General features: G+C 32.6%; 1 protein-coding gene across 1 annotated transcript in view; it reads left to right on the plus strand.

The window, feature by feature from the left end:
• The window catches only part of LOC124361809, an 86,092-nt gene extending 69,234 nt beyond the window's left edge, over positions 1-16,858 (plus strand). Inside the window, exons 9-16 of the mRNA XM_046815790.1 lie at positions 2,363-2,471; positions 3,666-3,888; positions 6,120-6,292; positions 7,845-7,983; positions 8,873-10,442; positions 11,727-11,862; positions 12,695-12,785; positions 14,956-16,858. Of these exons, the coding sequence (XP_046671746.1) occupies positions 2,363-2,471; positions 3,666-3,888; positions 6,120-6,292; positions 7,845-7,983; positions 8,873-10,442; positions 11,727-11,862; positions 12,695-12,785; positions 14,956-15,015 (2,501 nt within the window). The 3' untranslated portion in view covers positions 15,016-16,858. The remainder of the gene's footprint in view (positions 1-2,362; positions 2,472-3,665; positions 3,889-6,119; positions 6,293-7,844; positions 7,984-8,872; positions 10,443-11,726; positions 11,863-12,694; positions 12,786-14,955) is intronic.
• The last annotated feature ends 691 nt before the right edge of the window (positions 16,859-17,549 follow it).

A 17,549-nucleotide genomic window follows, 5' to 3' on the forward strand; every position in this document is an offset into this window, starting at 1 on the left:
TTTCATGGGCCTCTTCAGTTTCGGGAACAAGAAAAAGTCACAGAGGGCCAGATCTGGGGAATACGGTGGCTGCGGTATCATTAGTGTGTTGTTTTTGGCCAAGAAGTCGCGTACAAGCAGCGATGTGTGAGCAGGGGCGTTATCGTGGTGCAAAAGCCAATTTTTGTGTTTCCACAAATTCGGGCGTTTCTGGCGGATTGCTTCGCGCAAATAGCGCATAACTTGCAGGTAATATTCCTTATTCACCGTTCTACCTTGTGGCAAGAACTCATGATGCACCACGCCCCTGCAATCGAAGAAAACTGTAAGCAAAACATTCGCATTCGACCGAACTTGGCGTGCATTTTTCGGTCTTGGTTCGTGCGGGCAGCTTCCATTGAGATGATTGAGCTTTGGTTTCCACGTCATAACCATAAACCCACGATTCGTCACCAGTTATGACCCTCTGGAGCAAATTCGGGTCTTCGCGGACAGATTCCAACATCTCATTAGCAATGTTCATGCGATGCTGTTTTTGATCGAAATTGAGCAACTTTGGTACGAATTTTGCGGCGACCCATCTCATGCCCAAATTATCGATTAAAATCGAATGGCACGAGCCAATCGATATGCCTAGGTCCTCTGCAATTTCTCTAACGGTGATTCGTCGATTGGCCAATACCATTTTCTTCACTTCATCAATTTTTTCGTCTGTTGTTGAAGTGCTTGGGCGTGCGGCACGCACTTCGTCGTTCACATCTTCTCGCCCTTCTGAAAACATTTTGTACCACTGATAAACGTTGCTTTTGTCCAAAAAAGTAGCTTCTCCGTATGCCACAGTCAACATTCGGAATGCATCCGCGCACTTAATTTCGTTTTTTCACACAAAATTTGATACAGGTTCTTTGTTCCATTTTTTTGAATGAGTAAAAATCAAAGACAAACCAAAACACGTGCAAGCAAAGCAGCTGTCAACAATTAACTGAACAGTCAAAATGGCCGAAATTGTCAACATAAGTGAGACATATGTACCAACATAACGCCACAAAAAAATCGAAATTCGAATAAACGTAACCCGCGAAAATACAAAATTTGTGATACTTTTTGAACACACCTCGTATATATTGTTTATTTGTGGGGTTCCTACTCCACCTCTCATACATCACTAATCCTCCCAATGTCCATTGACACCACCAGTAAAAACTTTCAAAAATATTAAGTTTTAGAAAAGCACTGACATGTAATTTTCACGTTTCATAAAAACTGAATAATGTTACAGTCATTATTGAAAAAAATTTTACTTGTTAAAAGTGTTAGTGATGCCAGTACGCCTAATTTTCGGGTCACATATTCCAAAATAAGTTCTAACACTAGAACTAATTCCATTTCCATTCCATTTCTTTTATGGAATGTATACCTGGAACTTCATATCTACTTTATTCTAGTAGACCATAACTGTGCACTGTTAACTGTTTTTTTTAAATATTTAAAAAAAGTTCTGTCTCAATATGATAAACAGACAGTTGAAGCTCGTTTTGCACATCTACTCCAACCGGCTCAAAAAATGTTCAGATCACCAATGAAATGAATTTCCTCTGCACTCCGAAGATTGTTTTGTCTGTTTGTTGTTACTCTCTATACTGGACAACAGATGTTGAACCAGGAATCTGTAATCTTGTTGTTGAAAGGTCAGGTAATCCACATAAAATACACAGGTTGCTGCTAGCTTTTGAAACAAAATTTCTCTCAGGTTCAAGATGATTAGCTTGAAAACTACGAGAAAACTAAGAACCTGAACAATGTGGTTTCTCTCGATCTTACTGCCAATAATCGCTCAAAAAAAGAACAATAGATTCATTTTTAAGTTAGTCTTAATTAGCATCATTTTGTTGAAATTCATGGGGATCTGATAGATTTTAGACCTATCAAAGAATTTTATAAACTTTATAATTAATGGCTGATTGCAGGACTAAATGGTCTGACACACCCACGACTAGTAGATAAATTCTAATATCATCAGCACAAAGCTGTATGTCACAGACCAGGATAGATATATAACACATTGTTAACATATACAGGATAAGAAATAAGGCTCAAATTGAAGCCTTGCGGCATTCCTGAACTGGCATGAATCTTTCAGACAAACTCCAGCAAGTCATTTTCTACACATTCTATGTAAAAGATAAAAAGCGATTAAGTGAGTTGAAAATCGAAATGCTTTCTGAAAGAGTTGATGGTACTGCTTGATGTCAAATACCTGTTGGAAGTAAGGGTAAATAGGATTAAAGTGATCTAGTCCCTCCACCTCAAGCCACAGCGATAGTTTTGTAGATTTCGTTAAGTTTCAAAATTAATCACTTTCGTTTATGTTCTTGTCAAACAGGTACTAAAACAGATGCAACTAGAGCTAGTGACACCAATGTTCTAAGTGTTGGTCTAAACCAGAGCTCTATGACCAGTGAATGTTCTACAGGGCTTGGATCAGATTGTAGGTAAGCACAAGTACAAGATTTAAAACTACTAAGTGAAAGTTTGATATGTAGATTAGGAGTTTGTTGGAGATTTGTTTTGATGTATTTAATGGCTATTATAGAGCACATCAAGTTAAATAGCAAAGTAAGAAATCTTTAAAATAATCATGTAATCATGTATTTTGTTTTTTAATAATCAATTTTTTAACAAATACAACTACGTACTGTACGTGAAGAGATATCAATCTTACGTCATTTGATATTGTGTTATATGTGTCAACATTACATAATATCAAATTTCAAGCTCAATTTGAGATACAATTTACTATAAAAAGGTATAGAATCTATTGACATGAAATATAATATTATTTGACATTACTTAACATACTTTACAATTGTTACTATTTATGTACTAAATTCACAAAATAATAAAATTAGTTTATACGATTTTATTTGTTATTAATCCTAAACCATCATACAAAACACTAGTGTTTTTTTAGTAACACTATATTGGTATAAAAAATTATCATAATGTTTCAAACAAATTGTAATATATTTTTATTACTTTTTGTAAAAAGAATGGCCAACCTATTCCACGTAATAAGATTTCAGACATTTGCCATCGTTATATATGTTACAAAAACAGGACACTAAGTTTGAGGATTAAAATCTATCCTCTTCATCAGGTTTATGAACGCATAAGTTTAGGAATGCACAAAAGTTAAAAGATCTAGGAAATATATAGCGATTAACTCACCAAGGTCTTCAATAATCACTGAACATGATGTACATTAAGAAACTATACATAAACCTGAGGTTCTAAGGTCATCATATAACAATTTAAAATGTCTGAGATTCTATTATCCTTTTAAACTATCCATTATCAGTAACAAAACTTAAACAAAGAAATTATTACACATATTTTTGCGAGGAAACAAAAATAATGTTTTATGGATTCTTTGAGGGAATTAAACATTACATTAAGTAAATAAAACAGGAATTGTTAATGGATTGATGTCAGAAATTTGGTAATACTGAAAATTTTAAGTTCAAGGTTTAAGAAGAAACATAACATTTATTCTGTAAAATAATTAGTTTACGATTTAGAACATGCCTCTGTAAAAGAAAGTACGTAAATATTGTAACATGTATTCTACGACGTTCTGAGGATGTTGTTCCTGCTGCTTAATAATGTTTAATGTTTACGTTGCCCAGGAATGTAAAGGAGAATCAGTCTGCGCCTGGCAATGAGAGATGCCAGTGTTGTCCTCCCGTCCGTCCACCAAAACCAGGGCATCTCAGCTCCCATTCTCCCAAGTCCTCGCCCAAAAAACGGCAGAATGTTCCACTTGACACGTCCTGCTCTTGCAACATAACTGTCAACCCGTACGATAACTATGACATACCGAAAGCTCCACCAAGCCATTCTTGCTCAAAGGTAAACTCCTCCAATGTACACAGTCCTCATTTTCACAATATTCTGTATTATGGTGTTGTCTTTATCCTCATATTACAAAAGATGCTTTTTCACAATTGGAAATGAACTATGTAAACTGTGTAGTTCTTAGAGAAGGCAAAATGACATCTCCACTAACTAGCTTGAAAATACAATAAGTAGTGTTCATAGTACTTTGAATGATATAGATGAGATGCCAAATAATTATCACAATGCTTTAATTTGTAATAACCCTTTTAGTGACAGGAATTTTTCAAATAATTGTAATCTACCAGTCAGTGCCATGCATTTATTAAAATTATGTACCTTGCCAGTGTCAGAAGGTTTCTACCCATTTATTGCAATATGTTTAGTAAATAATCTTTGTATCTCTGTTATTTGTCGCACAAAATGTAATTGTTTTTTACCTATATAGATAACATTTAATCTATTAAATTAATATGTACTAAAAATAGCCTGACTCAAATTAAAAACTTTTTATAGCAAAAATACCCAACCAAACTTTCATGTTTACCTTCATTGTTTAATTTTTCATGTTTTACTTACATGAAAAAGTTTTTATTTTTTTCATTTGGTGATGAAAAAATTGGTAAAATGTCCACAGATACAAAAATTGTTACTTGTTTTTAGAAATCTAACAACTGGCACAATTTCTAAAGTCTTAAAAACAGTTCATGACTTTTGCACAAAATATAAAATTAAGGAAAAATACAGACAAAATTAACAATCAGACAAATAAAACTACACTATGAACTATACATTGTAAAAGTTATCTAGTTTTTTCAAGTGGGATAAAAGTTACAAAAGACTTAATTAGCAGTTGATGAAAAGGAAAAGACTTGGGAGCAAACCCTTTTTGCATTTTCTGTACATAAATGTTGACTTTCTTCACTTCCCAGCAGCCTGTGTGTTGGCTGCACTACAAATACAGCAGTTATTCTCCCTATCATTGGGAATTTTTTCAAAATACGTCAGGATTTGTATCTCCTCCAGGACCTCTGGCAGAATGCCTCGGTGTAAAATTTGTTAGGTCGGCCACAGAGAATAGTAAATTCTAGTCTTGTGAGAGGTTTTTCAGTGATTATAAACAAGAAAATGTTTATAAATAAATAAAATGTTTATTTTTGTGACGTCCGGTTAAACTGGACGTTGGCAATTTAGGTGTAGTTTTTAGAACGTCTGGTAAACAGTATGTTGGCATTTTATTATAGTTTTTTAGATGTTCGGATAGCAGGACGTTGTCACTAAAAGGGTTAAGCAGTACTAATTTGGTTTTATTGGCTGTGTAAAATTAAAAAATTATTATGGACAACATAAAATCAATATAAGTAAAATAATATGTGATCATTTTGAAGTGCCGATGGCTGAGTGGTCCAAGACTTTGGTCTTAGTTAGAGAGATTAGAGAGATAGCGCAGGTTCAAATCCTGTCTGTGACCTTTGCACTTTTTATCAGTACCAACGACCTTGTACTGTAATGACTCTCCTCCTTATTCTGCTTGATAAGATCCTCGCACAGGCCAGTGGCTCGTGAGGATGAACAAAATAAGGCTTAAAAGAGGATTGGTATCTCCTTCTTTATAAGAAAAAAATGAAAAAAAAATAGAGTGGCAGTGACCTGATTGTATTGTTCAAAAACAACAATGATATAAACAATAAGTCTGTGTAAGGGGAAGAGTCCATCAATCAGTCTTTTCTTAATTGTACTTAATTGTTCTTAATTGTAATCGTAATTGTAATTGTGTACCATACTTTAACCTAAAGATTTACCAAAGATCTGTTTAAGTAGTACAAAATACATTGTTGTAAAAATTGTATATACATATATACTTACATACATGATACGCATACACACACACCCACACACACACACACACACACACACACACACACACACACACACACACACACACACACACACACACCCATCTCTAATAAGATCCTCGCACAGGCCAGAGTGGCTCGTGAGGATGAACAAAATAAGGCTGAAAAGAGGATTGATCTCTCCTTTTTATAAGAAAAAAATGAAAAAAATAGAGTGGTAGTGACTTAATCGTACTGTTCAAAAACAGCAATGATATAAACAATAATACTTTAAAAACTTTTTTAAATTTTTAAAGTATTATTGTAAAGTAAAGTTTTGAGAGTTCCTTCTTAGAAAAGTAGGAATGAAATTTACAATAAATAAATGTAACGGAGACAAATAATTTCCAGGATATCAATTGCCACTGGAACCCTCTGGCCTCTGAACAGGAGTATTACGACACACCGAAGAACATTATGGACAACCTTGCTCATGAGTATCAGAACTACGACACTCCACAACCAGTGCTCATTGAAAGAAAGCAAATGTGTACTTCATTACAAAAAAATCAGTATTTAGCGAGGTATGTGGATTTCAGTAGTGATAATATGCTTAATAGAAGCAGACTCATTAAACTTTAATTTTGTTATACATTTTATATTCAAACAGAGTTGATATCTCATTCACCTACAGAAGTTTTGAAATACGTGTGTTGCTGTAATGCAGGTACGGTATATAAAATATGCATTTGTAGGTATATTTTATAAATTTATTATTTTAGGCTAACATAATTTTTGTAATCTTTTATAGAAAACACACATTAAAAGATTTAAAAAAATAAAGATTGTTTTTTTCATCACATTGACAAATAGTAACATTAGTTTACTTGTTGGAATGTAGTATGTAGTAGTAATGTAGTATTTTTTATGCAAATCATGTGTATTTTACCTGCAATAACTTTTAAAATCCTTAATGATGTATTACACTGACAAATAATACATTGGTGTAAAAATAGGTTTACGTATCAGAAAACCTGCATTTTCAAAATATATTGCAATTAAATGTAGTAGTTTTAATGCAAATAATATGTATTTTACCTGCAATAACTTTTAATAAAATCCTTAATGATGTATTACACTGACAAATAATACATTGGTGTAAAATAGGTTTACGTATCAGAAAACCTGCATTTTCAAAATATATTGCAATTAAATGTAGTAGTTTTAATGCAAATAATATGTATTTTACCTGCAATAATTTTAAAATCTTTAGTCTTGTATCACACCAACAAAAACTACATTGGTGTATAATTTGTTTATTTGTCGGAAAACCTGTATTTTTGTGATATATTGTAACTAAATGTAGTATTTGTAATGGAAATCATGTGTATTTTACCTGCAATAACTTTTTAAATCTTAAATCTTGTATCACACCAACAAAAATTACATTGATGTAAAATTGACGGAAAACCTGCATTTTCTTAAGATATTGTAACTTAATGTAGTATTTTTAAAGCAAATCGTGTGTTTTTTTACCTGCAATAACTTGTAAAATCTTTAATCTTGTATCACACCGATAAAAACTTTATTGGTGTAAAATTGTTTTACTTGTAGGAAAATTTGCATTTTCGAAATATATTGTAATTAATTGTAGTATTTTTAATGCAAATCATGTTTATTTTTCCTGCGATAACTTTTAAAATCTGTAATCTTGTATCACACTGGCAAAATCTACATCGATGTAAATTTTATAAAAATTTACATTATGTGTCTAATGCCTCGTGTGAAAATATAAAAAATTATTAGATAATAGTGAGTTTTCTTTTATAAAATAATAGAAAACAGTTATTTCCAATAAGTAGAGCTCCTCTTTCAATAATTACTTATATTCTGCCCTAATTATAGTAATTTTCCATCTACAAACAGATTGAATGGCAGTGCTATAGTATTATTAGTACTTAAATTCCTGTCACTACTAGACTAACAGATGCTTTTAAATACTGAAAATGGCCTTCTAAAAGAAAAACTAATATATTCTTATTCTGGCTTATCTCTCAGCTACAAATCGATTTCCTAAATCCAGGTGGTGCCTTAATCCAAATTTAACCTTGAACTAGCAAGGATGTGTTGTTGCAGGGTTGTGATTGACAATGAGGACATGCACATGGTTGCCTGCCCCTGCCAACGGATCATGTGTTGGGCCGAGAACTGGATGTTCCTTCCCTACTGTCGCAGAGGCAATGGACGAGAGAATACTGCGCCACCTTTGCATAAAGTACTTTGAGTATGCTCTTCTTTTTCATTGATGCATTATCTAACTTTATAACCTGAGAATGTAAAGCTGAGACTACTCAGACAAACTCTAAGAAAAGATAATTCAGTAAATTATTCTAGCACCCAGCAGGGATCACTTCTGGCTGGTTTATATCTTCCAGTCGAACCTACCACTGGGCACAGCAAAAACCGATGTTTCACTTAAATCTGGGCAACCTTATGGATGTCCGGGAGCGGCAAATCACTAACCGTAAATGTAGAAATTTTGGGGCACAAGGGTAATTCGATAGGTCTAGTCTACTGCGGGTGATGACTATTGGAGTTGGTGGGGTTCATTCCCTAAGTATCAGAGGTTCTTGCTAGCCTCAACAAGGATGTGCCAACCCCTGCCTACTTTGACTGGGTTGGCTGGTTCAGAGCCGGCCTCCCCTTCTTCCGGGGGACATGACTTTGAGATTGGTGCCCTAATTCTTCCTCATGGATCTCAATAGGAAGTGGCCCCCTATCCTCTAACCTTACCCATCCTGAATATCCTGTCACTCCGGAAGCAGCGCTAAGGTTCTTATAGGACTAAGTGAAATTTATAGCTTCTCGTCCTAAATCTCGAAAATTTTATTTTTTTTTTATAAAGAAAATTATTCTAGTTTAATACAAAAATCTTTTAGTTCATGTTTCATAGTTACTTTCCCACCACTTTAATTTAATAAAATACCAAAAGATGTCACCCACAGAACTTTTCATTAATAAATCAAGTATTTCAATAATACAATGATAGATTGTTTAGAGATCGTAGCAGATGAAGTAAATAATAACTTCCACAATAGCTTTTATTGGAGTGCTAATGAATATTGCATTATTATCGCAATCTAATTTTACTTTGCTTGTTTCAGAAAGTAACAGAATGTGGAGGAGAAGTGATAATAAACAATTTAAGTTCAGTGTACGCAACAGTTGACAAGTCAAAAAAGATCAAAAACAGGCAGCCTAGTAATCAAGAACTTAAGTATGATAAGACAGAATCACAATCTTTAAATGTAGGAACGTATTACCAAAGTGATAAGGACAGTAGTTTACATTCATCTGGATATGAAAATTCTACTGCACCTGGTAATGAACAAAAGAGTAATATAATGTTGAAGAGTGACGCTAAAGCAACTGAATTAGGACAGAACTATTCAAATTTCGACTTTCTACAATCTTTAGAGTTTTACGAGAACTCTAAAGACATGATGCAGAAGTCGGGTAAGAATAAATTTGAAGTTTTTGATAAGAACGAGTCAAAACACATAGGTGTCCATAAATCACATGCATCAGAGAATCCTGGCTTCAAAATCTGTATGAAGTGCAGACATGAATGTAAATTACCACCAGTGCAGCCCTGTAAACAAGATGACTATCTAATGATGGAACCGTCTGCCTCAGACAGTTCTATAAAAAGCTCTGAACCACAACCTGTGAGTTTGTGTGGAAAGCATGTCCCGGGCTATCTACCTATGCATCCAATCGGAGGACAATCTTGTCTGAGCCACCAGGAGTTGCTAAAACTGAGGATGTGCCAACAGATGATGCACGCATCAGATAGAGCAGCAAGTTCTCCGAGTCTCATAGAACACAGCACTGAGAGGTGTCGTAAAAAAGCCGATACAGAGTTACACAGGGCGACAGGCTCGAGTTTATTAGGATTCAACCACTCTGTGTCAGCTGCCAATAGTCCGTACCTGAGGAGAAGAATTCTTGGATGCTTGCACGAATCTACAGAAAGTGATATCAGCAGCCAAATTTCGAGGAAGAGATCGTGTTCATCAGATTCGACAAACAACTTAAGGGACATGGACTTCATTATGAACAAATCATCGGCTTCATCAATTAACTCTCAAAATGAGGTTGAGCTCATCAAAAACAGTTCAACAGACACCATCTGTAACCACAGGAGTCCAAATAAGAAATCAGTAGACTTTGACATGACTCCGGTGACCTACATTGATGATGAATCTAGAAGAATTGAAGATGATGATACTCATATTTCGGAGTCAAATGATCTTCCAATGAATGAAGGGAAGAGTCAATGTAAAAATATAGACTGGGCTAAAATAGACTTCAGTGAACCTGTTGTACACATAAGAAGATCCTCAAGTGTTCCAAGTAAATCAAGCCATAACAGGGATTCTTCTAGCTCAAACGATTCTGGAGTTTCAACAAGTTCACTGAAGAAAAGAAAAGCAGATTTTGTTGATGGTGGGATTCAAGATTGTAGTTCTGGACCAAGTAGACGCTATACTTATACAAGAGGTGACAAAGACTTTCTATGTGAGTGTTTCCACTTATCGCTGCCAAGAAGATCTAAATCTGTTGATCCTCTACGAGACTTGGCTTTCCAGTTCCAGAAGGTAGAAGTACCAATGAAATCTTCATCTGCTGAGGCTGAAGTTCCAATTTGTCATCCGAAACGTGAATCAAGAGGTAATTGAACTCACAATACCTGTTAATAGTTGTTAAAACCTAAATGCAGATGTTTTGTATAAATAAATATGTAATAATTATTTATGATAGTAGATATGAATAGGCTAACACATTTTTAGGTACAGAAAAACATTTAAATATTCCTGTTATTTGTCACACTTGAAGTATTTTAATTATGTAGTTTCACTATTCCTGTTAAGCTCCGAGAATGTAGAGTGCTACTAACAAAAATTATACTTTTTGTTAATGCTTCTTTATATTAATCTTTTGGTTCTTAATCCAACCACAGTGCGACCTCTTTTGATGAACAAGCACTCTAAACACTTATTCCTGAGGTCTCCAAAAACATATTGTATAAACTTTGACATTAGGGTACTTTTTACTTCCATAATATTTATTACTGGTGATTTTTCTTTATTATTTCAAAAAATCAGTATGCTATTTTTTTATTTTAGATACATGATTGTTATTTCAGTCAGTAATTAAAGTTCACATTCAGGGTTATAAATAGACCTACCAAGGGCGGATCAAGTCCTAAACCTCGGAGGGTGCCACCTAAGTTTTGGTTTACCATTTTTAAAAGCAGGAAATGTTGCATTTCAATATAACAAATATTAAGATTTTTAGAAAGAAATTTATTCATACTCGTAGTTTGTTTTAAAAAGTGATAAAGTTAAGTTAATTTAATTTTCTAGGGTTACAAAACCGGAGTGCCTAAGTTTTTTTCACAAAAATGTCTTTTTCAAAATCTCCGAAGGGGCTATGACCCCCATGGCCTGTCCCCTGGATCTGCCACTGAGATCTACTTCAAATTCATATGTTTTTTCAACATTATCAAAAGATTCATATACATACACTATCAATTAGTAATTTGCTACTACAAACACAATGCGGTTACTTGTAAAGATAATAAACATGACAGGGCTCACAATCAAATTGTGTGGTGGTAGATTTTAACTTTAATTTTTCAGATTTGATCTATTTATGTGTTTCCTCTTCCTCATTATTGATTACTTAAACTATCTGCTTTTTTTTTCCTTGATGACTCATGGACTAAGGACGATTAAAATAATTGTGCTTACTCACTGATCAATACGGGGCGATTCTTTATCATAGATTGCCAACTTTTTGATATTCTGATGCTATCTTCTTTCTTTATGTTATTTTCTTTATTGATTATATATAAGTTGTGTTTGAAGGTTTTCTCTTACTGATTTTAGTAGAGATAAGTTGTGTCTGATAAAGGGACAATTTGTGTGTAATGTGTATGATTGGTTACTACAGGATGCCTAAGCCCAGGTGCAGCCGTGCCCTACATAGACTCTCGGAGCACAAGCAGTGGCACGTCTGACATGTCAGACTACTTTGAGACTCTCTCATTGTCCTCATTTAGCTCTTCTGACACTCCGGATAGCTTACAGTAAGTCTTTACGGATATTACAATACAGTGTTCGAGCACTATAATACTACTTTCATTATATCCACCATTTAAACAATTCTTTATTTACTTGTTTGAAGATCATTGCTTTTTGTAGAAGTTTAAAACCGAAGATTAACAATCTTTTTACATTTACAAAATTAACTGTCAAGATTGTGATAAAATTTCTATTGGCCAGACAAAAAGAACCATTAAAAAAAGATTTAAAGAAGACGAAAGATATTATAAATATGGACAAACTGAAAAATCTGCTATTGCCAAACATGCTTTTGAAACAAACCACACCTTTAAAAACTTTACATTATTAAAAAAAGTCCATAAACAAGAAGAACTCGACGCATATGAAACATTATACATAACAAAACATAAAGATAATATATTAAACAATGATTTTGGACCGATTCAAAATTCACCATTCCTTTAAAATATAACTAAATTCTTTTTTGACCAAAACTTTTATACATATACTAATATTAATTTTATTTTATTTTAATTTTAACCATATAAATCTTGTTAGTTTTACTCAGCTGATATTTGTTTTTAAATTTTTGGTTCACCCTGATGATGGCATCTTCGATGTCGAAAGGCCTCGTGGTAAAATACACAGATTATTGGAGAATTGTGAGTTTTTCTTTTGTAAAATAATAGAAAATTGATATTCCAATAAGAAGAGCTCCTTCATTGCGAAGATTAACAGTTTATAGAGCTATCGTAGCAATGGAAAATGTGTCAATACTCTTTCAAAATTCGTCATAATTTTATATATTTCATATGCTTAGGAGTATTTGGAGAATTAGCTTCGGTTCTGTTCTAGCTTTGGCCATCAAGCTGTTTCTACCATGAGACCACGATCTGGCAAGGAGTACCAGAAGATTGACAGAAATATTCTGGAAACTGATTTAAAGGTATTTTTATATCATAAGATTCTATCAATGTGTTAGTTTGGTTCTACTGAAGTAATTTTCTACACAGCTCCTCAATATTTAATGTGAAATGTGTAAAAATATGTTAAAGTTAACCATTTAAGTATGACAAATTGATTAACTTATTTAAGCAACTTAATCTGTAATACCACAGTCATGGTTCAAAATCTCATTGACGGTTGTCAGATCATAAGCAAAGCCAATGAGGATATAAAGCACATTTTATATGTTCCCTGTATATAATATGCTTCTGAAGGATTGCCACTCTACTCTATGAAGAATATGAACAACTTTATTGCCACTGTTGGCACAAAAACGCATCAAATCGTTGCTATTGTAAAGGTTAAAAACCCAGAATGCAATGTCATTTCTGTATTTAAGTGCTAGCTTATAATGATGAAAACTTTTCAATTAAATAAGTAAAAGCTTCTTTATTGTCCATGATGAACTGAGTCTATGATGATCTACATGGTGAAATTTTGTTTTATCTCCTTCCTGATAATTTGTCACCCCAACTTTGACCATCAGTGACACATCAGTGTGAAAATGTATGTCTGTCTAAGTTATTGCTTTATCCTATCTATTTATTTTCCAATATGATTACTCTGGGAAATAAGCTCTTTATTTAACAAACTTCTTTCTTTTTATTTAATTTCATACTCATGTTGGATTTTTATTCTAGGACTTATTAGATAAAAATTTAGCTTGGGATAAACATGTAGATATTGTTACTAATAAGATGTCTGCTGGTCTATATGCATTGCTACAAACAGCAAAAAATATTAATTTAAATACACTTAAATTAATATATTTCTCATTGATCCATTCACATTTAGCTTATGGAATAAGCAATTATAGAGCAACCACGATAAGCAATTTAGATAGGCTATTTGTACTACAAAAAACCTTTGAGAGTCATGAAAGGTTTAAGATATAAAAATTCTGTTAAACTAATTTTTTCTGAACTTGGAATTCTGACAGTATATGGTTTACACCCATTTGAATCAATAATTTATGTAAAACAACTTTTTCATCCTATGCTGAAAACTAATAAACATACATATAATAGTAGGGGAGCCCGGGTTGCTAAATTTGCAGTGGGGGCTTATAAGATTGTGAAGATTAAGTCTTAAAACGAAAAAAGTTTATGTTAAGTTTTTTATTTCAGTGTGGAGGAAAGCGTGGACAAATTTTCAAAAATGTAAAAAAAAAAAAAACTTTTACATGGAAATACTTGAGCGCATCAGACATTCTTAATGTATACGCGCTATATCTTTCTGATAATCGAGCGATATTAATCTGACGAGTAATTAATGGACGGTGGCCAAAAAAGAGAGAAAAAAAAGAAAAAACCTACCTCACCCCATGAAAATCGTCAGATTATATTTTTTCCGTAATCCTTAAAAGATTTCCTTCAAAATAAAAAAAAGTTCAATCACGCTTGAGTATTTCGAGTTAACGTACTTTTTTACACCTTTGTGACTTTCCTATTTCCTTATACCACGCTTAAATCGTCAGATTATTGAAATCTAAACTGTTCTACATGTACATTGTTCTACATGTAAATACTCGTACCTTGTATTTATCTGACGCGCACCATTTTTTCTGAGGATCGATTTTTTTTTTTACTGACGGTCTGCCCTCAACGCAGACCCCTATATTAAAGGTTCATATGTGCTAGGGGCACATTACAGGGTGCAACATTTCTCCCTATATAATTTTCTGACGCGATCTAGTAACACGAAAAATCCTTGGACTCCCCTATTATAATACTAATAGACACATCGATCAAGACTATCTTGAATTTTACCAAAAAATATTACAGAGGTGTGAGATATTTACATAATTTACCAACAAAATTTATAATGGAAACAGAATGGATTAATAATGGATTATTTGACAAATTGTCTCCATTCTTTTAAGGAATATTTTAATATAAAAACTAATTAATTCATTTAAAGAAGAATTAAAGATAAATTGTAAGTTTTATCATTTAAATGTACTAATGTTCCCATTTTTTATTTATATTTTTAAATTAATATTTTTATTTAGTTTGATTGTAATGGCGCTATTCTTTATACCTTGTGCATATTATGGAATACAGTGGTTTGGCTATTACTATGACTATGACTATATATTTTTGGTGTTTCAGAGAGCCCAGCCATCCAAGAGTGGAAAAGAAAGTACGTCAGCAACAGAGAAGGAAGGATGATCATGAAAAGCATCCAATTATAGCTCAAATACACTTTTTTCTAGTTATTAAAGTATAAATATGTACATTGTTCAATATTAAATTTTTAATGCTATGAGAGTAACTAATAAATAAACTTTAATTTATCATACAGTTTTCCATACACACGTAAGATATTTATAGATCTTTAAGGCCTAAACTTTTACATATGACATGAAACTAGAGAGCTTATTGCTTACTACTTACAAATAAAAAGGCTAATTTTCATTTACAGAATTTTGCAGAAGCATATATGGCAAAAAATGTATTTTTTCCAACTATTACCTGTGTTTTTATTTTTTATAATAAATAGTTCACTAAGAATTTCTTATTTACATGTATACTTGAATATTGTGATACTATAATTTAATTTTGTAATAATACCAAAGAGATAAGTTTTACTATTTAGTCAAAGCATTACATTTAACTTAAGTATACGTTTGTTTATTACTTTTAATTTACTGTGTGTAATATAGTGTTAGTAATCCTTGCTGTAATTTATTGTATTTTTTCGTTTGTTGGTGCAATCGTTTTGTTTTGTTGTGAAGTAGTATTCCGGTTTAATAGTTATTTTTGTAGTATAGAAAAGAGATTGAAACTACTGACTGCCAAAGTGACTGAGAAGCTATTATATGAAACATATTGATTTGATGCCATATCATTAACAATAGATTATATTCCATATCAGGATTTACTACTTTGTTACATCTTCCATAAATAAAGAACATAATCAGTGCTTCAGGGTAACACCTTTTAGGTAATTCCTGGAAACGTAGGGGGTAGGAATGAATGAATGATTTCATCGCACAGGGTTACACTTAATGTACTGTAGCTAAGAACCACTTGATGGTAAGTTACAACCACAGAGAATACAGTAAAAATAATTCTTTCTTATGAATAAAGTCTGTGAACATAGCCTTAAAAGTGTTTATCTGGTCTTAAAATTTCAATAATATATAAATGATAGCATCAGTTATTTCTTAACGCTCATTCAAATATGTATAGGTGCTCCCAGGCACACTGAGGATTAAACCATTTCCCATGATTCAATATACAATCAACAACCCGCAATCAAAAATCAACAACAGGAGTACAATCTGCATTTTACCCTTCGTTGATTCCCTCCCTCTTTTGGATGATACTGTGACCACTTTTAGAAAAGTTTTCTGATTTTGACCAAATTTTTCTAAAACTTGTTTTAAACCTATATTCTAAGAAACTCACAAAATATATTTCCATCCTCGATCAGAAAACCTGTTAAATAACATTAAAAAGGGGGTGTGGAGATACAAGTACTAGTTCCACTAAAGCGAAAAAAATTGTATCAATAACGTCAATCTTGGAAAAGCATGTCCCATGAGAACAGGCAAAATAAGGCTAAAACAGGGATTGACCTCTCTTTTTTTAATTAAAAAAAAGACTTGTAACCAAATACATGGGAAGTTATAATATATTTTTACCTCTAATGTATAAAAGACATTACAGATCATTTTCCAGTGGTACATTAGAAATTAACAAAGGTCAAAAATTTATTTAATTTAAAATAATGATCCTTTTAATTGAAGTTCAAGAAAAAAAATAAAGTACATCAACATTAAAAAAATATTGTCTTGTGAAATTTAGGATATATACGTAATGCTTTAATGCTATCATAGGTCTACCAATTACTAAACACTATTTAGTTCATCTGTATCTGTGTGGTTAAACTATTCTGAATGTATACAACATTACGATAAAACTGTATTTTTGATTCCTGCAAGTCCTTTAAGCACTTTTACTTGGTCAAACACAATGAACGATCTGGAAAAATCCTTTCAACTAGAATGTCAATGTGTAATAAATTGTTTTAAATAATAACAATATTGTAAATATAATATTTGTACATTTATTGGCTGTATCTTCATTTAACCTTTAACATACGTATATAAAAGTAGTTTCTATAAATTAAAAAGATTGTAATTAATATATATAACACAACATATTTGTTAGACAATAATAATATGCAATTCACAAGGCCTCCTATGTGTTCAAATTAAAACCTATGAATGTTGGGTTTATCATCACATTTTTAAGGTATAACTGTAGCATCTGAAAAAGTATTGTACATACTGTTGGTTAAATTACATTATATTCACCGCAATGTTAAATTTTTTATATAGACTAATAACGATTTAAAACTACTGAAATAGTTGTTCGAACCAACAACAGTGTTCATAATTGTTTGAACCAAATTATAAAGTATTTAGTTCTAGTTCCCAAATCAGTTGTCTAAATATGGCTGCCTCTCTATCAATTCTCCTGCCATATATGAATTGAGGAGTGTTATTCGTTTCCTGCAAGCAGAAGGGAACAGTGCAAAGGAAATCCATCAGAGAATGTGCTGTGTTTACGGAGAAAACATTATGAGTGGTGGTATTGTGCGTGAATGGTGTAGAAAATTTAAAGATGGCTGAACTGATGTGATTGTAAAGGAGGTCAAGAAAGTAAGTCTTTCGCTACAGACGGCCTTGTTGAAT

Source organism: Homalodisca vitripennis, chromosome 5 (genome assembly GCF_021130785.1).
Source record: "Homalodisca vitripennis isolate AUS2020 chromosome 5, UT_GWSS_2.1, whole genome shotgun sequence".
NCBI classification, from domain to species: domain Eukaryota; kingdom Metazoa; phylum Arthropoda; class Insecta; order Hemiptera; family Cicadellidae; genus Homalodisca; species Homalodisca vitripennis.